The sequence below is a fragment of the Prunus mume genome, linkage group LG1 (assembly GCF_029339155.1).
Source record: "Prunus mume cultivar Tortuosa linkage group LG1, ASM2933915v1, whole genome shotgun sequence".
NCBI classification, from domain to species: Eukaryota; Viridiplantae; Streptophyta; class Magnoliopsida; order Rosales; family Rosaceae; genus Prunus; species Prunus mume.
The window spans coordinates 10825170-10846655 of record NC_142698.1 but is presented as its reverse complement, the minus strand read 5'-3'; the positions used below and the strand labels follow the sequence as shown (position 1 = coordinate 10846655).

The 21486-nt window shown below is 34.6% G+C and overlaps 2 protein-coding genes across 6 annotated transcripts; both read right to left on the bottom strand.

The window, feature by feature from the left end:
- Nucleotides 1-1248: 1248 nt before the first annotated feature.
- Nucleotides 1249-8968, bottom strand: LOC103335595 (putative sphingolipid transporter spinster homolog 2). Of its 4 annotated transcripts, XM_089046757.1 has the most exons (17): nt 8669-8968; nt 8341-8472; nt 7943-8044; nt 7731-7835; nt 7534-7609; nt 7322-7396; nt 6340-6442; nt 6170-6235; nt 5467-5524; nt 4757-4854; nt 4418-4494; nt 3853-3966; nt 3636-3755; nt 3324-3452; nt 2379-2457; nt 1863-2036; nt 1249-1682 (listed from the first exon to the last, which is right to left on the bottom strand). In XM_089046757.1, exons 1-16 carry the CDS (start codon nt 8821-8823, stop codon nt 1903-1905), a joined length of 1623 nt encoding a protein of 540 aa, XP_088902883.1. In that variant the 5' UTR covers nt 8824-8968; the 3' UTR covers nt 1249-1682; nt 1863-1902. The 4 variants fall into 4 exon arrangements, with proteins under 4 accessions (XP_088902883.1, XP_088902879.1, XP_088902888.1 ...); XM_089046753.1 differs by lacking the exon at nt 2379-2457; XM_089046762.1 differs by lacking the exon at nt 6170-6235.
- An 855-nt stretch (nt 8969-9823) lies between these two features.
- LOC103335579 (UDP-Glycosyltransferase superfamily protein) lies at nt 9824-18550 on the bottom strand. 2 transcript variants are annotated; one of them, XM_008238594.2, is made up of 19 exons: nt 18340-18550; nt 18222-18246; nt 18061-18130; nt 17807-17941; nt 17020-17224; nt 16550-16684; nt 15693-15797; nt 15051-15149; nt 14434-14563; nt 13427-13477; nt 13234-13344; nt 12466-12575; nt 12204-12372; nt 11589-11675; nt 11287-11355; nt 10783-10896; nt 10585-10646; nt 10380-10476; nt 9824-10279 (listed from the first exon to the last, which is right to left on the bottom strand). In XM_008238594.2, the coding sequence occupies exons 1-19, from the start codon at nt 18456-18458 to the stop codon at nt 10160-10162; spliced, it is 2013 nt and encodes a 670-aa protein (XP_008236816.2). In that variant the 5' UTR covers nt 18459-18550; the 3' UTR covers nt 9824-10159. The 2 variants fall into 2 exon arrangements, with proteins under 2 accessions (XP_008236816.2, XP_088909202.1); XM_089053076.1 differs by having other exon boundaries at nt 18345-18520.
- Between the last annotated feature and the right edge of the window lie 2936 nt (nt 18551-21486).

Genomic DNA, 21486 nt, shown 5'->3' with positions numbered 1-21486 from the left:
AAATTTATCCTAGATAATATTAGCTTGAAAAAATTTTAAAGACCATATAAATATTACACGTCATAGCTTTATTAACAAACTTGTCCCCAGCATGATGGATAAGGCTTAGTAGGTGGATTTAAGACTGTGGTTAAGATAAATTTGTTCCTCACATAACCTCATTTTTCAGATCCTTATGTGAGCATGACTCATCTTATTTGTGGCTTATAATTTAGATTAAAAACTAAAAGAGAGAGAGAGAGAGAGAGAGAGAGAAACAAAACATCAACAGCCCAAAGTAAAAAGGCCCAAGAAACTCAATCCACTCCTTGCCACGTGCGAAGGCTTTGTCTTTTATCAAACACACACTCGAAGACGCTCTCACATCCCAAAGCCCTAATCTCTGTAAACCTAAAATCCCCAATCTCCTCTCTTTCGCTTACACACATACAGAGACAAAGCCATGACGGCGAGGATCTGGACTTCCTCCTGCCGCCGAAGCAGGTGATTGGGCCCGATGTGAACGGGATCAAGAAGGTGATAGAGTACAATTTTCATTTATTTTTCAGTTTCATATCGCGATATTATCGATATTATCAATAATATCGCGATATAATGCCCAAATAAAGCATGAAAGAGTAGGAAATTATCGCCTCCGACACTATCGCGATAATATCGATGAAAATAACGATATATTAACAATAGTTAAATGGATATGTGCTATAATGTCGTCCATTCAAAAAAACGATATTATCGGCGATATTTCGCCGATAATATCGATATTTAAGACTCTTTTGATTCTTTAATGACTAAAAGCGCTTTTTTTTATACCTAAAAACATTTATAACAATATTTGATAGAAAAACTTAAAAGTGATTTTGAGCCATTCCAATTGACTTTTCATGAAATACTTGAATTCTAATAGAAGTACTTCTAAAAAAAACATTTATGGCCATAAATATTTTCTACATAAGCAGTCCTAAACAGGGGCATTGATACCCCTCTTGTTAAAAGAAAAGCGTGTATGCGTCTGCAAAAGTCACGACTTTCTTTGCACAAATAGAGCCCTCAAGTTCTACAGAAAGGTTGTCATGCACGAGTGGCGTACGTCTTTCTTTGTTTTTGTATTTGAAATACAGAGAGCCACAGAAGATGTGGTAGATGGGATTTGAAATGTATAGAACAAGATTACAAGGCAGTCTTAATCTGCTGCATATAAATGATGCCCTAGGAATTTGTTCATCTCACTTATTTGTTACAGGAGGAAGGTAGAAAAGAAAGACAATCTTTCATAAACATCAATGTTTCTGTTTTTCTATTGAAATGCTAGAAAACAGCAAATATTTACATCATTGTTGAACACACTGTACAGTGGAATGTGCATCTCAAACAACATAAACATATATATCCTGAATTTGAATCTCTGTAATGCTCTTGCTTGTTTAGTTTCACAGTACATTTCTCTTTCTCACAACTCACTAGCAATCCAACAAATCTAACTGTGGACAGCAATTTGATTTAGAAGAGTAACATAATAACTTCAGGCATACAATTTGACAGAGAGGACTCAATTCGGAAACGGCAAAACGGCAGAAACAGTATTACAACTCCCACCTTGAAAGTTCTAGAGACGAATTTTGGTTTTTTTCTTTTTGTTTGTTTTGCAGAGGTTCTGTCATCATACCATCCTCCAGACATTGGGGCTATAAAAAGTCATAGTGAATTGGGACGTTAATTGCACAAACTGATCAAATTACTGTCCAGCTCTACAATTTACCAACCAAAAAGATTTTCGTGGAAAACTAGGAACACTAATTACACATTTTACCACCTTACATGGTTTAAAAAAACATGCAAAAAAAGAGGGATCAAATAGGCATTACCTTCGAGAAGCAAAAGCAACTTGAATACACTAAAGTAAACTTATGCTTCACCAGTCTCTTGGGCTCCCTCAACTGTGTTCTCTTCAAACAATGGCTTTTTTGTGGCTCTATCAACTGTGGAGACTTCTTCCTTACCATCTTCATTAAATTTGTCTGAATTGCTAATGAAGATCCCTGAAAATGTAATACAAGCTTATTAACCTCAGCACTGTTTAGAAAGATTCTCGCTCACGTAATAATACCAGTTTGAACAAGTTATTATAAGGGAGTTTCACTAAAACACTTAAAATGGGGGCTGAAATTATAAAAAAAACCCAACATCCAAAACACTTTATAAACACACCCAAAACCTATCATTACACACACTCAAAACTCATTTATGAACACACCCAAAAAATTGTTGATTTTGGGTGTGTTTCTATGTTTAAATAGTATTTGGGTTTTTTTATAAATACATGTCTAGGATTGGGTTTATTTATAAATTTGTATTATTATAAGTAATTGTCCTTCACTAACCTATGAACCATATTCCTGATGCAAAAAACAGAACAGACGTCACAACAAGAGTTGTTACCCTCCAATTGTTAACATGGTCCTGCATATGAAAAGGACAAAATCCAAAATAGGAAAAAGGAACAGGGTAAGGATGCTAAACTGACAAGACTTTATATGAAATTCAGCCCAAGGCCGAACAGTGGAGGAACCATAAGTGAACTTTATAACAACTAACATAAAATAATGATATTACACAGTAGACAAAAACCAATTAGATGATGTAGTTATTCTTGTTATCAAGTGACAATAAGAGGTAAGTTTGAAGATAGAAACCATGCGATCCTGCAACATAATTAGCTGCCATTCCTTTTCAGTCTAGAAAAGACAATGTTGAAACAATAGAGTTAGACACAACAAACCCTCCACCCTCATTTGTTAAAACAAATAAGGGGTCCAATTAACTTTATCATCCCCTCTCCATGAAACTGCATTTAAGTGTGATTTTAAATTGGTACAGATATTCTTCTCTAAGTGAAGAAAAAAGCCTCGTTTTCTGAATCTGCTCATCTTTAGCTTCATAAATTCATTTACTATATTTCAATAAATAAAAAATCATTAACTATATGATATCAATATAATTTTGCTCTTGCATGCACAAGCTGAATCAAAAAGTTCACTTTCACACTTCTATTCATGTACCACGATGAAGTTGCAGCACTTTTCTGCCCATTCATTCCAATTTATTGGACTATTCATTTAAGTCATATGAGCTATTTTGTTAGGAACCCCAACAGTAACTTCTTTATTATATTGATAATCAATGCCATTCTCTTGCTGCCAGTATAATGTCTGGAAACTGCTTTTCCAAATACCAACAGTATAGTAGAAATTATCATACCAACTAAATATTAGCAGTAATCTCCACTTCCTCAAAATATGATACAGAAGATAACTTTTAAGGCACACCTGGAGGATTCCAGCAAGAGGTGAGGAAGGAACATCACCAAAGATGTGGATTGAAACAGTTGAGACAGCCATAGACAATGGCCTAAGACTTGGTTTCACGCATCGCAGAGACACATAATTAACCGGAGCCTGCCAAGGAAAAGTGATTAACAGGCCAAAGAATATATCAATTAATCAGGCAGATTTCATACTAAGCAGCAAAAGTATCCAAAAAGGTAATATCAAATTGTAATGGTATGTTATATTAATTAGCAAGCACAGCATGCAATGAAACCACCAACTTTCAACCCAACTCGTAGAATTTAAGATTACCTGTGTGGCAAACACAAGTAGCTCCCCCATTGAGAAAAGAACTACAAAAAAATACAAGCTCCTTACACAGAAGGCACTGAAGCAAAAGATTGCACCTAGAATTGTTGCTCCAGAGAGAAGCTGTGGAAGAAGCAAAGGGTTTCAACAGTACATTCTGATCAATCTTATTAAAGAAGGCATTTTGGTGTCGTACCCCCAGGTCACAAGCAGAACTCACCTTAAAAGCATTATTAATTGTGGCATTCACTGAATCAAGGATGAGCCCTCCAGCTAACGTCCCCAGAATTCCACAAACAATTGTAATACCACCAAACAACAAATCTGGATTACTCTGTCAAAAGTTCCAATGAACGAGAATACCGTCAGAGTAGTTAAGAATATTTTTTTAATTCAAGCATTTTTAGAATATTATTTTCTTTATGTTAGACTATAGTTATTATCATCTGTATTATAATATAACTAGTAAAAGCATTGCTAAGGTGAAAGGCTGATCACACAAGCCTAAACTATTCAGCTATTTCTAATCTTCCTTTTTCTTCTACTTATTCTTCTCTCTATTCACTCTCTAATCCAGCAATACACAACTTAACTATCAATGGGCCAAAGTAAAAGATCACCAAAATAACAACATGTTTGATACAGAAGGTCAAAATTTCAGTTTCCTTTTAACAAGTTACGATGACTTGCATTGAAGAAAAGGTAAATGTGTGACCAAACAAAAGGGAAACATTACAAATAAATAATATAAAATAAAATAAAAAAGAATAAGCAAAGAGCTATACCATACGATAAATGCTATAACCAGCCTTTGGCCCCCAGTATGAGTAGGCTCCAATGACAAAGTTGTATGACACATAACCTGCCAGTCAATTATATTGTGAACGAAAAAATTATAAAAAACCTGTAAATATAATAAATAGTAACCTTAGTAAGCACTCCATGAGAAATGTCTCCAATTAAATTAGTAAGGCAATAAGATTGCAAAAACTAACACAGATAGATATGTGAAAACATGATCAAGATCAATAAGACGTAAGGATCATTGAATTGATATTTCATTTATTTACATTCAGATAAAGATCTGAAAAACTTGAACAGACAAATAGAGATTAAGGAAATACCTAAAATATTAACAACATAAACTTTATCACACAAAAGTTCTTTCATATCTTTTGAGAATCTTGAGAGTTGGTTCAAAGATTTGGATGCAGGGCTTGACCTGAAATACACAGAAGGAAGAACAATCTAACAATATTAGAAAAATCATTTAAGGATGTTAGATGTGTACTACACCTGCCTCCCAACCCCACCTCAATATTGAGTCTGTCAAGCTGAAATTTTGAAAAGTTTAAATTTTTTATTTTGGGCTGATTAGGAGGCTAATGCTAACAAAATACACAACAGCAGACTACAAACGAACGAAGCAAGGTCCAACGACATCAGCCAAAAGGAAAAAGAGAACAATGCTCTTGTCACATCTTCCTAATGTGCCCATATCTGAAATTGCAAGGGCATTTAAAATGCAAGTACACCTGGTAATGTTCAGCAAGTTTTCCCAGTTGACATAGAACAGATTGTTAACACTTCTGTGGTGGGCTAATAATAGAAAAACATATGATAGTTTATGATGGTGTAAGATCAAGTGACTTACACCCAAGTTGTAAGTCCTTTCTTGTCCTTTAAACTATTATTACATACACAACTTGTGTGTGTGTTTCTCTGTTTAAAACCATTGGGAATTTAATATTTCTCATAGTTAGGAAGAACAGTGCAGATAAACAGGTAACCGGGGAAAAAGCTCATGAAAAAGATGGATGCAATCACAACTTACCTAGAAGCTTTATCAGAGGAAACTATCACGCAACTATTTATGTTTGAGACATCTGAACCTGCGGTTAGAAACTTATCAGAATTTCACAAAATAAACTCTTTAAAAAACATACAGAGTTGGAGAACAATAAGATTTTGAAAATTTTCAAAGAATCGGCAAGCACTGGATGAAAATCTAAAATTCACAGTATGTCATCACACATAAGTATAAACAGAATTATGCAACCTTGGATTGGGAACATTAGAAAAGAGGTTGTACTCTGTAAAGCTGGCATAACGTTTTACTGTTAAGTTGAGTTTCTGTATAACAGTACCACAACAGACATGCCCCAATACTACCATTGATAGTCATTACATTAACCATCTTAGATCCATCGAAAGTTCCTGTCTTATACAGTTGCATTTTAGGAAAAGGTACAACGTATCTGATTATATAAATCCAACATAATATTGAAGCTGATTCCGTTGCTCAAAAATAGATAGCACAGATATTGCGCAGTATCCTACAAAGGGATTTGCATCCTACACGGCCTCCATATAGGTAAACTTTTATAAATCACCCTAAACTACTAGTAGATGACAACACAGTAGCTGTTCTTGACCCACTATGAAGGCCACTCTTGAGCTAAAAGATAAACAGTATAATATTTTCTTTTTCAAAAATGTAAATCAACTTTGCAGAACAATAATAGAACATGAAATACCTTCAATTAAAGGACTAGTTGTTTCATTAGGTTCCAAAAACTTTCTTGATTCAGCAGGAGCAAAACCTAAAGTTACCAGTTGCGTTAAAGGTTAAAAAGATGAGAACATAAGCTTCTTTATCTCAGATGATGCATCACAGATTCACAAAAAAACAGACAAAAAAATGCACCTTTCAACTGCAATGGATTCATCGCAAAAGCCAAGACAGCAAATGGAAGCATACAAAATGCCTCTCCCCAGAATGCATATCGCCAACTGAAATTGTCTCCCACCTAAACATTGAGCCAAAGCAAAATATCATTACGCTGAGATATCTCCCATGCTACCAATAGAAAAATAAAATTACCATAACTGATAAAAAAATTATAGTACACCAAAATAAGCTCACTGTATTAGCTTCTAAACTATGGTCACACTAAAATTTGTAAAAGCACCAACAACACTAATAAATACAGAGGTAAAAGACCATTTCTGAAATAATACTTACTAAGTTAAAAATAAAATTAGGTTTATATATGAACAGAAATTCAGAAACTACAACATGCAGGATAACATCCACAAGATATATTTGGTTTGTATGGTAGACTGAATGCTTTTCCATGCCCATAGCCAAGAACACATTTTGAAATTTCACAAATTGCAGTGAAAATCAGTTGCCTTTACGTGGCACTCAGAAGTGTGAACTAGCCATTATCTTAGTACAGGGAAAGAAACCTTAAGTTAAAACACAGGGATACATGGAAATTTCAGGAGTGAAGGAAACCTTCAAGAGCATAAATTATTGCATGGCATTTCTTGCAAGGAACAACATAAGTTATTCAAATTTTTTCATTGGTTTTGTACATTGGGAGGAAAGTAGAGGCCAGCAGTCCTCTAGATGTGTGAACAGCGTTATTATGTGAGGTGATTGGACCAAGTGCTTTTGATCAAAGAATGCTCGCCCTTGAGCAACATTCATAACAGTCGACTCTTTCAAAAAGGAGATAAAGGCAAATGAAATTGCTACTATGAAGGTAAACTGACAAACTGACATCGGTTTTCAAAAAATATGTTTGCAAATTGCACCTGTATCTAAAAACTGATGAAAACTCAACCAACAGACTTTATATATTTGATGAAAAAAAAATAGCTTTCCAAATGTAAAAACTTACAAATCCGCCATAAACATAGCCCACAGCAATTCCAGTTGGTATACACATGTAAAACATTGCAAGCCATGCTGTTTTCTGGACCCACAATTAACAAATATTCAGCATAATTATGAAAAAATCAAGAAGATATATTAAGTTTTGCCTTCCTGGGAAACATTAAATTTCCTGAGCATACAAAATAAGAGAGAGGGATAAACAGGAGGGAAGCCAACCTGAGGTGCAGGTGCATGGTCATCAATGAACGGCGCTGCAAGACTTATGAAAGATGCCTCACCAACTCCAACCAGCCTAGAATGGTAAAGCCCAATTATTAACTCACAATCTAGTACAGAAGATGATAATGATGAACACAATGGAATGAAGACAAAATTCTAAAAATGGAGAATACCAGAAAGATTGTTACACTCACATACGACATATTGCAATGGTCCAAAAATCAATTGAACTACCACACCCAGCTGTGGCAAATGTCCAAACAGATAATCCAACTCCAATCAGCCTAAAAGGATTGTGGCTGCAAAGGCAACAATGCATATGAACTTATAAATCAAATCGGGCAGAGATTATCACAATTGAAGTGATGACCAAGTTGGTAACTCATGCATTACTGCAAGTGTTCACCTCTTTGCCAAGGACGCAAAGATGGGTGACGCCATAAGAAGACCAACCATAAATGCAGATGAAAGAACACCATCTTGAAAATTGCTCAATTTAAAATCTCCCCTGTAAGAAAATACTATCGTAAGCCAAATACAGCCCACAAATGTGAGGAATTGTGACTGTCTGTCAATTACAGCCAATAAATGTGAAAGCATATGCTATTAGATAACTACCAGCATGAATCCTAAAAAATTCATGGGTCTTAAACACCGATCATAAATGAATTTAGCTTCTTGATAAATAAATACTATACAATTGCATATCACACACCATAGGCACCAGATACACGGTAGCATGCAAGATCAATATTAAACCAATTAAGGGCCCAAAACTCATAAAACAATCATTAAAATTCTTACTGAATTCCGCTACCCGCGCTGCAAATTCCGCTATCATCACAAATCCCAATACTACCATTGACACCATTGCTCGCTATTGCTCCTCGATCGACATAATTTATCATGTTAATTGTACAGAGCATTACGAGCAACCTGTAAAGAAAATATTCAATCACATTCCACAAGCAACAAGTTGTTACATTTAAACTCAGCATGAAATTTCAAAATTTTACTAGCTGAATTGCATTTTTTAGGCTGAAGTGCCTACCCAGATCAACAAAATGAAGAAAACCCAAGAAATTTCAATTGAAATGGCCTTTTGAGGGAAATTGAGTTGGAAAGTTTTTACCTTTTTGGGGAGAACCATGATGGGTTCGGAGCTGAGACTGAGATTGGGCTCGTCGTCATCTGTGGGTTGAAAGGGTTGGACGATTGGGTTGGCTTTGCAGGTGGTTGGTGGTGTTGTTGTTGTTGTTGTTGTTGTTGTTGTTCCGATTGCGCCATGCTGACATGAAAGATCTCATCAGAGAGGAGAAGGACAGAGAGAGAGAGCTTACATATTCTTGATTGTTACGCAAGCAAAAGACCAGACCCTCTGCCCCTGTCTGGCCCCTCTCTCTGTCTCTCCTCTCTCAAGAAGGATTTTCTTTTTTCCTTTGCGTTTTACTCTTTTGCTTTTACCATTTATTTTATTTAACGTTGTGAATGAAACTCATTTTCATCCATTATTGAATAAAGAAAAGTAATAAAATTCTTATTTACCAATCAAAAGACAGGTAATCAGGCAAAAACAAAAAACAAAAAGAATATCAAAAGGATCTTGTAAGTTACTTCCCAAGTGATCTACATTACTAATGGCATAACAATTTCCATTTTCCATTGTTTTATATAAATGGAACAAAATACTGGAAAATAAAAATTTGGACAAATGGATATGACAGTTCATCTATACAAAAGTGAGAGTGTTTATTAATTTAAATTCATGTATCATACCGTAAACAAAAAATTTGTTAGATTTATTTGCTAAAGTGAGATATTAATTTCTATTCAAATTATAACACGGGTAAAGTTTTAAGTTCAAATATTAATAGCATATAATGTGGATGAATTTGATGCACAACGTCACCATCTCACGAGATGTGTTAGATGCACACAACAATTTCTCTACATACACCACTTTCTTCGTTTTTCTTTTTTGTATTTCTAAGATATATATTTAGGGTAATTTTCACTTTACTACTCTAAAGTTCACTGAAATTTTTTTCGTCTTAGTCACATACACAAGTGATTTTCCTATCATTTTCATACCTACCATCGGTCTTTCCATTAACAAGTACTTGTGACTCGAAAAGAAACAGCTTAAAATTTCCCAAAAATAAACAACGCTTGAAAGTTTTCAAATTATAAATAAATAAATAAATAAATAAAAGGAAATCTAGACTCGCCCAAACATCTGTCGACAGATGCAGTAGTACCACTTCCCATTAACTAATTTAGTAAACAGTAACAAAAAGAAAACTAATTTATTAAACTGCACTAGAGGTTATAGAGATGTAAAACAAGCCCCTTTCAACTTATTATGTGCTAAAATTAGCTTATTACACCAAAAATGTGGTGGCTTCTTTTAACTCTTATAACAGAGCATTCCACCCCACACTAATGACAAGGTTGGCCTAACGGATCTATTGTTAGATCCATGTAGTCTTGATAAATCAATAGATACAGAAACTGAACTTTTGCAGATACCCATTCGGTTTAGAAACTGTACATCCCTACAACCTACATACAGCAATACGCATGTGCACTTCAACATATATTTACATGCACTTTTACAAAAGCTTCACAAATTCTTTACGGCTGTATATGCAGAAGCATGGATGTCACAGCACTCAGCATCCCATGAGAAGTCCATTTCCATGGCATCCATTATCTTTCTCTTCCACTTTGACGGGTTGTTTCTCTTCACATAGACAGGAGAACAGATTTAAAGAACATTAGCACCTTGTTAGCAATTTCCTATAAGTGGAGAAGAGAATCTGAAAATTTAAAGAATTACATACAATTTCATCCAGGGCTTGGGTTATAGACATATTTCCAAAAGTAGAGCTAATGAAACGTGAGAAGTTAGTGGTCTCATAGTCATGTTCCACAAAGTTCCTGTTAGAAGATATCGCCAACAGAGACATATAAGTATCCTTTAATTGAAGAATGGTGCAAGCAAAAGCATATCCAACGATAGCTCTCATGTTGAAGAAGAAACATTACCTGAACCCGTCATCATTGGAGTTTACTGCAATTGGAGCGGCCCCGTACTTTAAAGCCTTTAGCTACATAAATGAGTACATGGACATCAGACGAGGAAAACTACTTCCTTGTACCACTTCCCAGGAAAATGATAAAGAATTACAATTAAAAGCAAAAAAGAAAACAAGCAGGGAAACTAGACAAAAAGAGAGAACTAACTGGAACTTGGAGGACAGGATCATGAAAAGATTGGCATAAGATAATATCAGATCCAGCGAATATCAAATGTGATTGCTTTTCATCATGTCCATCTATGAATCGTACATTTTTATCCTGCACCCATACGGTAACTCAAAACATATATGATAAGTTGCATAAGTTGAGGTAATGTGAGAATGACGATAAATAAAAAATTTGATCTCTCACTTTTTTTCCCTTACGAATTGCATTTTCTTTTGCCAGATATATTTTTTTAGAAAGATTCCCCATTGGATAAATAACAACCTAATGGGTTATACTTATAAAAATTATATATAAAAAAAAGAGCCTCATAATTATAACTATGGATTGCATTTGGTTTGAACATAATGGGGTCTGCTGAAACTTGTCTTAAGACGGAAAAGATCAAAACACAAAAGCAAGATTCTATAATGCTTTGCCACAAATGCAACTACTAACACAATGTCAAGGAACTCAATTAACAAGAGGCTAAGCATTCTGTACCTTCAGTGGTTCATGCAACAATCCCAGCTTGTTTACACTTGATATTTTGCTTATCCCCTTAATGATGAACTGTAGGAAGACACTTAACAATCACGTCCAGGAGAAATAATCAGGAAGAACGAGAAACTTACAGAGCAGATGCTATAGAGCCTTCACAACCAAGCACATTAACCATTACTTCTTTTCCAATTCATTTTGAAATTACCCTTGGCATATCCACTGGTAAGGGCATTTAGCAAGTCCCAGCCACTAAGCCATGCATTTTTCTGATGAGAAAAGTTAAAAAGGGGGGAAGTAACTACCTGCACATCAATCCTCCTAGCTTTCCGAAATACTGCCCTCAGGTTCTCCAGATCAACATCTGATACTTCAGAGAAGATGCATCCGACCTAATAAACATTTCTCATAATTTGTTGACCTTTCCATTAAAAATCAGGAAGCAAGTGTAAAACCATGCATAGCAATTAAGTAAAAGAAAGATAAAACGAAAATAAAGTTAAGTTATTAAGAAGACAAGGCTTCTCAGAAAAAGCAGTCCCAGACCCTAGATTAATTTCGAAAATTAAGGTTAACTTGTAAGTCATAACCAAAATTGGGTTACAAATCAAATATGATGCAATTGGAACTCTGACGACATCCAATTTCTCAAATAAGTTACTCCTCCCCAAATAAATAGATCCACAAGACATCTAATACTACCGGACATGACTTTTCCAAATCCAAATATTATATAACCTTCATAACAATTAACAATCAACATAAAAGAACACAAGATGAAAAAGGGCACAGATCTTATCCATGAATTCCGGTTTTGTCATTGTTTTCACCCACATAACAACTTGGTTACCTAAGCAATGAAACATCGTAACACACCAAGTGCAAGTTAACAAAAACCTTAGTGTTTAGTGCGCACATACAAGAATAGTAGAAGCATGCTCAGAAAACCCAAGGTGCTGCTGCAATGCAGCTTTGCAGACTGCTTTCCCTTTCATATGCTTCACACCATACTGTTGGGGAAGAAATTTGTCTGTAGACGGATCCCAAGTGGAGTTGTCAAATCCACAAGGAGCAATAACCACTTTGTTTCTGCAAGCAAATTGAAAACAGAAGGTAAAAATGCTTTCAGCACAAGAAACCCAAAAAGAAAAATCTGCAAGGATGTTTGATTGAGCTACTTACTTGTGAATGTTTAAGGAATGATCCAACCCATAACTCAGACTATGAATAACCCTGCCTTTTGAACGTATGGATGACATAATGACAACTTTATTGGAGTAAACAACTCCACCCTACAAATTTATAGAAAATATAGCTTTGAGGTATGGTGGACATGTAAAGGAAACTAGAGCTTCCAATAAAGGGTCTTTGAAGTGCGGGTAATAATATTGAATAACAAATTAACAGGGTTGCAAAACCAGTACATCATTTCAATCTTTTGTTTTAATGGTTTCTCCAAGCTTCTATGGAAGCAGAAATTTCTGGGAATACAATGCAAAAGCAAACACAAAAGAATTATAGCTCGTGGGTTGTGAACTGTTCAACAATAATAAGAACTTATTAACTTAGCCTTTTTTCACAATTGTACAAAATAAATTACATCATAACCAAGGCAATATCCATCCAGTTGTCTGTTAAACAATAGATCATTCATAATGTCACTAGATCAAAGCTAGTAATGCATTCTTATTTCAAGTCAAATTTGGGAAGGGAAACAATTCTCAATCCCATATTGTTGCATTGTCAAAATTGGAAAAAAAGAAGAAGGCAGAAAGTGTATCTCACATTCCATTTAAGGAAAAGTAGTGCCTTTAATTTCACAATACTATTCATGTTGCAACTGAAAAATATCTATCCAACTGTATATATCATGCTTCAGTTCCATTGTGTCTAGGCCTGTCATATCACAAAACATTATCAAGAGAAGAGAGAATTGGCTATGGTATATACCTTCAAAACATTTACCAGATGTGCCTTGGTAGTATCTTGCAAACGATCAGGACGGTGAAGTCTAGCAGGATCAAGTCCACATAACGCTAGTTTCTCCGGATGCTCAAGACACTGAAGTATTAAAACACAGAGCTTAATAAATTGGATCCATGGGAGTATGTAAAGTCAGAAAGGAAAACATACAGCTACTTGCCTGTGAATTGAGGTCGTGGCATGTCAATAGAACTCTTGTACCTTCAAGTCCCTATATATATGAGCAAAAACAATCACACAGTGGAAATGGTTTCAAACCAAGAATAAATAAATAAACGTTCTTCTCTTCCCTGCAAGAACCAGAAGTGGGTGAGAAATAAAAAGAGATGCAATATGTGTTAAACATATTGCCTGTCCCATGTGATGGAATACTAAAGTAGCCGGTGCCATCAGTGGTGTTATGTAAGGTATTTAGTTCGGGTCTTCCATGTTGTCCAAATAAAGTCTTGCCTTTCTACATCCTTTACCAATTTCTTTAAGCAAGGTGCCAGTTGTACAACACAGAACAGATATGTTACTATGTAAGCAAGCTGTTAGATTCATACCATCTTTCCAACCACAACATGTTTTCCAAAATTCACACTCTCAGAGACTTTGGCCACAATTTATATCCAGAGTTAAGATGCTTCCTTGTCCGATAATTATTAAGTAGCTGAACTAAGTCACTAGTTAAGTAAAAGCATCTCAACCCTTGAATTAAATATGGACGGCTGAGATACATGATGGGTTGTGGCGTGCACTTAGCTACTTATTAGATCACTGCTATACAGACAACCAGGAAAATATGTTGGTCTAGCGGAAACGATTAGAGGGTTTAAATTGATCCTTTCTGGAGAATTAGACGGCCTTCCTGAACAGGCCTTTTATTTGGTAGGTAACATCGATGGAACCCACTATATCCATTTATATTTATTACTTTTTTATTTACTATGTGTTTTTCTAGTATCAATACAATTTTTTTTTTATAGGTGAAATGCACAGATTGTAAAATTTTTACATACATATATTATTCCACGTTGCATTAAGGCTCATCAAAATAAGTTAATTACTCATAACTTTATTATTTGAAATGAAACAGAAAAGTCAATACTGAAGGGTTTGGTAGTAAAACAGAACTACTGCATGCCAATTTAAAAATATTTAGAAAAGGCAGTTCCAAAGCTGTACCTGTTTAACAATAATATCCCAGAAAAGTGGCCCAATAATAGCAGTCTCCCAGTTGTGGATATGTATCACATCAGGTTGCTTTCCAGATTTTACAATATAATCCAATGAAGCACGGGAGAAATAGGTAAACCTGAATGCATCAAATATACCATCATAGAAGAATTGGTGACGGCAAAGCTAGATACCATATTAGAATTAGTGTCCTAAATTTAGAGATGCAATCAAAAAATTTAGACTTTTGCTTGTATAAAGAGAGTCACGTACCCTTGTGAATTTAAGTTCTTTGATGGTTCAAAAAGGCCATAGTTACAGTACTCAATTTTAGTTTTATATGAGCATTTCAGTTCAAACTAACCCACTTTAAGTTCAGATATCTTTATTACTTGAAGTTTAAGAAAAGGCTGGTCTTATGAATCTGTTCTTTAAATAAAGTTTCCTCCTCTAAGAATCTCTCCACATAAGGAAATTGTTAATCTGACCTCTGTGGTTCATACTTCAAGCTAAGTTTCATACTCAAATTTTGAACATTTCAAAACCAGAAGGCATGTATGACATCAAAAGACAACCCAAAGAAAAACCACAGCGGTAAAGAATATGAGTGAAAAAATTCTACTGACCTTTCAAAGTCATCTGGATAGCCATATACCCTCTCACGGTTGAAAAAGGATGAGTAGTATAGTGGTTGAATTAAAGTAACTCCAATACCATAGACAACACTGTATAATGAGTAGATAAAGTAAGAAAAATACAGAATTTTCAACAAATAGACTATAACAACGCAGATCCTTATGCAATAAAAGAGCTAATCAGAAGTTAACAATTGAGTTCATTGGATCTACATACACGCGCACACAGATATTCAAGACCTGTGCACAGTACCAGTCAACCAATGTAGGACTCGTATATCATAATTACCCACCTTTTATCCTACCATCCTCACCAAGCGAGGGTCCAATAACAAAATCAAAAACTTAGCCATGATAGGCTCATGATCAGCCCTACCATGGCCAGTTCATGGGAAGTATTAATGAGCCTGGTCAGCTCTGACATCATATGTTAGAACTCAATTCATAAGCCAAACAGGTTAGCCAAATGTTGACAGTAGTATTCCTTGAACCCAAGAGCTTCCCAATGCACGATGTGGGACTTATCACATAGGCACCGTGCAAAATGTAGTTTCCAGATCATTTCTTAATTGCCAAAATGGATTTGCAAAAGCAAACATAAATGTAGCATACAAAGAAACAACTCAAGCTTACCCAGTCCAAATTCTGTTGCCATGCAACTGACCATTAAAATACGAATAACACTCTGCCTCAATTTCCTGTAGCCCTTGAACTTCATTTAAATCCAAGTTTGAATACCTAATTACAAGGTAAATTCATCAAGGAGATAGAAATTTTCAAGTTTGCCAGAAATGTTTGATTAGAAAGATGAACTCATATACAAAATAAAGTCCTTCCTATCATATAATGATGCTCTCTTGTGTACCAAAAGACATTCTTCAAATTTTCTTTCATAGAAACCAGACATTTTGATCCTTCTTTCTTTGCTCAACAAGTAAAATGATAAAAAAGAAAAGACGTCCTGCACTATCAAAAGTCCTACAGAGTCTGTATGATTGCAGAATATGAAAATATAATTTCAAGGAAAAAAAAAAAAAATCACATTTGTCATATTCTGCTATATTCTACAAATTACCTATTTTCATGACCTCACAATCTAATGAAATGGGCCACAAGTATAGAGTTTCAGATCCCATCAGAAACAGACCTAAGTGAACATACAGGGTGTAACTATCTCTTCCATCAGCATTACTATATCTCACCTGGCTATCTCTGTCTCCTTAGGTCATAAGAAATGCAGTAGGTAATGAAACTAGGCAAGAGCTGCCTAGGAGGTTTCCTGGGCTACACTAGAAAGGTTATAGTCGCAGTGTTAATCTTCTCTTCTAGTTATCATCTTATGATCATCCACCCATACTCATTGGAGCATTATTTGTCCTAGTGTTCTCTAAAATATAAAATGATATTTAGATCTCCCATCAATCAATTCCATTGGTAAGCACTCTGAAATAAATAAATAAATAAAATTACAAAGGAGGTCCCATAATTACTTTGGAAGTATCACCTCCACCAAATGCCCCTTCCTTTGTAGTGCACAAGACAAACCTGTCACATATGAAGCCAAAGATCCAACGGAGACCAGTGGTGCCATTTCCGTGCATACATGGACAATATGAAATCCATTCCTGAATTTTGAAAAAAAGAATAAATACAAAATAACATCCTTGTTGGAAACTTGGAAAAGGTAAAGGAGCACCAAAAAGAACAAAGAGAAAGACAACAAAAGCATGGATGTAATAATTACACAGGTGGTACAATTCATGATTTTAGAAGAGATACATAACTGAGCATTTCCCAATTAATCCTGAAAACCCTGATCAGGAAGTGATAAAGAAAAGCATAACATAACATGATTCAGTAAATCCATACTTTTACACAATAACATAGTTTGTTACATTATTTTACGAGTGTTCCAAATAAAAAAGAAAAGTCGTTTGTCAAATCTGGTTACCACTTTTACCTTTGGTTTCTCTCAGAGAAGTGCCGGAGTTCTGCTAAAATCTCAGCATCACTCTTCTGCAGGGTGTCGTTAAATACTTCAGCTACGCTAACTTTGTGATCCATGACCAGCCTTCTCAAATTAGATGCCTCCCCAGTGGTAATCATTCCCATGAGGACCATTGAGTCTATCCGAAGGAGTAGCTCCCAAAACATTGATAGCCTATCTGGTTTACAGGACATCAATAAAAAAACATTATTAAACTTTAACCTTCATGAACTCTAGACTTGTTTCTTTTGCGAAGAATATGATCATAGAACATTGTCCTTCTATGTTTCCTACTCAAGTAAAAACAGGAAGATATCATTGCATAATGGTACATAAGCCTGCCCAAATTACACTTCTGATTTCTGTAGTTTATGCTCAATCACACACTGATTCTTATAATTCCAGTTTCAATAAATGTACACTTAGAGTTTTTTAATTTTTTAAATGCGTTCCAACTTTACATTATGTCACATTGGTTAATGAAGATTTCCAATAAATAAGCAAATGTCACATTTTTCTCAATTTGAATTTTCTGCCTTGATAAATCAGAACAAAAATTCGGATCTTCCATCAACCAATATGACAGAAAAGTAAATTTAGAACATAATGTGAAGGTTACCAAATTAAGATGGCAAATTCGTTAAAAATACAACTACAGGTACTAAAGTGAAATCAGGCCTAGGATAGGAACCAAAAGTATAATTTTGGGCCTTCCAAATAAGAAAGAGGTATAAATCAAGTGAATGAGGGCTCAAGGTACCATGAGGTTTTGCAACAGCAGTCTGCTTTTCCAGCTCCAATTGCTCTATCCTATCAACCAACAGTTGTTTCTCTATGTTGATTTTGTTAAGATCTTCTAACGCCTTAAGACGATGTTGGTTCAAGTGTAGAATATCTGGATGTCATTTTCAAGAATGAAAGAAAAAACCCAAAACTATATTAGAAATTTAGAAATGAAAACACATTAAAAAAAAACACAAATTAGATGAATTGCATCGAAGACTTTGGACATACTCTTCTGAGCTTCTCTGAAGAGTCGCCAAATTTCGGACTGTTTCGGTTCCTCATCATTGGATGACTTGCACTTTGCGTAATGCAGACAACAAAATCATCAGCAGCACAAAAACTAAGGACTTTAAACACAACCATTGAAAACACTAATTCGTAGTACCTACCTCCTGAGGCTGGGAGCTTTGTAAGCTGAAATTGATGTAGTTTAGAGTCATTCAGATCAAAGTGATTGAGACAAATGAAGTAGAAAAATCAAACTCACAAAAAATTAAAAAAGCTCACTTCACTTCTGAGGAAGAGGATGAGGACCCATTAATGGTGGAGCAGCAAACAACTGGAATTCGAGGTTTTTGGGGGGGTGGTTGCCAAGGGATGATCACACTACTCATCAGCGCCTTCATTCTTCAAACCTCTTTGAGCGTTTGTTTTGAGAATTTGAGACTGAGAATTTGAGGAAAGGTAACTTTTTGTAACGTTGTAATTTTGACTTCATTAGCTTTGAAATTGAGAAGAAAATATATTGCTTACCGCTATCTCAAACCGTCTAACTGTACGCTTATTTTATATTTTTTGCTTTCTTCCTTTATATATATATATATATATATATATATTTATTGAGGATCCTCAAATTTTTTGTACTCGGATTGTATTTCACTAATCCAAACCGTCTATTTTGTAGATACACATTCAAAGATCATCTCTACAAAAAATCACTTGAATCCGATATCTTTTGACCATGCAATTGAGTTATTGAAATTTTAGTATTTTCTTGAAGCACCGTGTTCATTGATTTTGTAGGACACAATTGGATGTCGAAACGGTTTCCGATTTGTCTAATTTTTTGTAAGGATGATCTATGAATGAAGACCTAAAAAATAGATGGTTTTGATCATTGGAAAAAAAATTGTAGGGTACCCTAAAGGGCATCCCTCAAATAAAATTATTTGAGGGCTCCCTCAATAGAAGGGGACTGTATATATATATATATATATATATATTTATCAAACAAGCTTTTATTTTGCGTTCTTTATTTTTGTTTATTTTCAGTTTGTTTCAATTTATTTGCATATCATTTTGATTTTGGCAATTTTAGTCATTTACATTAATTTGGCTTGCAATCTGTTTATACCATAGTTGACCGGAACAGTTCGGGAATGTGCAAGTCTAAGAACAATTCCACCTATTCCCTTTTGTTAGAACACTTTCATCCATTTGCCATTTGCCATGGCAAAAGGGGCAGCTACTATTCCCATAAGAGCACTTCCACCAGTTAGCCCCTTGCCATGGCAAGGAGCCTAGAGCGCCACTATTCACGTGAATAGTACTGCCCTCCCAAAGAAAGTGTGTTTCCAGCAGTTTAGGCTTGCCATGGCAAATACTATTCTTTTTTTTCACAACTTTGTTTACTTAAACATTTGATTTGGATAATATTTCGGATAAGATTTTTGGGTTCCTACGTGTCAATACTATTCATATCGGATAAGATTTTTGGTTTCAAATTTCATATAAATTTCAAAATTCAAATTTCAGATAAATCAATACAACTAATAAAATAAAATACATGAATGACCACTAATTATTAAAAAAAACAAAAAAACACAATGAAATGAAAGGCAAGCAAACTAAGAAATGAAGGCAAGATTTTATTTTATTGGATAATATTTTTGGATAAGATTTTATTTTATTAGTTGTATTGGTTGGTATTTATAGAAAAAAAAAAGTATGAGGATTTGGTGTTAAAAGTGAAGAGTATTTGTTGGTATTTATAGACACTGGCGGACCCAGAATTTTTTTTAGCGGAGGTGCAATATTGACTAAGTATGAAAAATGGTTTTTCTGAATAATCATTTTCTCAATATAATTTTTGGCGGCTTTTATTCCTTACACATTAAATAAGAAAACTTGATTTTATGGGATTTTAATATGAAGTATATATTGACTTAATGAGCCATCATTTTTAGCCTAAATCGTATTTTGCACTAAAACTGATTTTTCATATTTTGATTTGGTGAGAATTTGATTTTCTAGTATTTTTATTTGAATCCAAATGGGGGGTACTTCCTTATTTATATTGTAAACTTAAGTAAATGGAGTAATATAAAAATAAATAAAAGTAAAAGGACAAAGACATTTACTTCAATGTTGAAAATGGAAATAAGGTATAGAGAGAAGAAAAAAAAGTAATTTTTTGGTTTTTTTTTCAATTTTTCGGATTTTTTCAATTTTATTATAAAAAATTGCCGTTGGATTAGAGCAAAATTATGATCAGAGAGCCCAGGACACGACACATGGCACATAATTGTTGGCGGCTGACGTTAGCAAGGGCCAGCCGCTTTGGGCTCCACCATCTTGCCCTGCCTCCATCACTGGAAATGGGTTTTACCCCAAACCCCCCCCTCCCCAAACCCCACTGCTGGAAATGCTCTAAATAGTGACTGTCCTTGCAAAAACGCAATTTGTGCTTTCACCCATTGGTATGGCAAAGGGCAAATACTATTCACTTTTTTTTTTTACGTAAACAATTAATTTGGAGAATATTTTCGGTTGTCAAGTGTCATTTTTTATTATATAAAATTCTCATCTCATATTTCGGATAAATTTTTTGATAACATTTTCAGATTTAATTTTTTGATAAGATTTTCGGTTGCCATGTGTCTATATTTATTACAAAATTCACATCTCAAATTTCAAATAAAATTTTTGTATAAAATTTTCCGTTGCCACATGTCCATATTTATTATAAATTTCACATCTCACTCATCATACAATTAAATACCTACTCACTCATCATAAAATTGAAATACTTCTGGTCCTCATAGTCCGATACAATCGAGTACAAGGATAACTCGATCATTGGCAAAGGCGGTTCCATCAGATCATGACGTGGGGGAGTATTTTCCTTCGGAGGACGAAATAGTGCCATTATTTTCAACACGAACGCACCAAGAGAAACAACTGCGGGCATTGTTCACTTAAGGAGCCATGTGTAATGGTTTTCCTTTTTTTGGTTTTGCCTTGAATAATCTATTTAAAAAAATTAAATTGGAAATGCAAGAAAATATAAAAAGAATGACATTAAATTGAATAAAACGACAATTAATTTTTTACCTCGTCGCCAAGATTTTGACCTTTTTGATCGTTTGTACATGACCCTCTGGCTTCAATGGAAGATGCCATAAGATGGTGAATAAAAATGAATACTTGTAAGTGAATAAAATATTGAGTAGAAAGTGAATAATAGTTTAAGGAGAAAAAAATGTACGATGATTTGGTGTTAAAAGTGAAGAGTATTGGTTGGTATTTATAGAAAAACAAAATTCATTAATTTTTTGGGTTTTTTTTAATAAAAAAATTCAAATTTTTTTCATAATTTTATTGCAAAAAAATTGGATGCCTTTGGATTGGAGGACAAAAAGCAATCGGAGTGCC

Bases quoted from the DNA above. Each gene is read 5' to 3' on its own strand.
- LOC103335595 (XM_089046753.1), bottom strand. From the start codon at position 8,823: ATGGCGCAATCGGAACAACAACAACAACAACAACAACAACAACACCAC. The intron at 7,397-7,533 runs GTTGGCTTCCCT...TTGTGGGTCCAG, and splicing joins ACCATGCACCTGCACCTCAG to AAAACAGCATGGCTTGCAAT. The intron at 5,525-6,169 runs GTATTTCATGTT...TTCTAACCGCAG, and splicing joins AACTAGTCCTTTAATTGAAG to GTTCAGATGTCTCAAACATA.
- LOC103335579 (XM_008238594.2), bottom strand. From the start codon at position 18,458: ATGAAGGCGCTGATGAGTAGTGTGATCATCCCTTGGCAACCACCCCCC. The intron at 13,478-14,433 runs GTACAGCTTTGG...TCATATATATAG, and splicing joins GGGATATTATTGTTAAACAG to GGACTTGAAGGTACAAGAGT. The intron at 10,647-10,782 runs GTTAGTTCTCTC...TCATTTATGTAG, and splicing joins ATCCTGTCCTCCAAGTTCCA to CTAAAGGCTTTAAAGTACGG.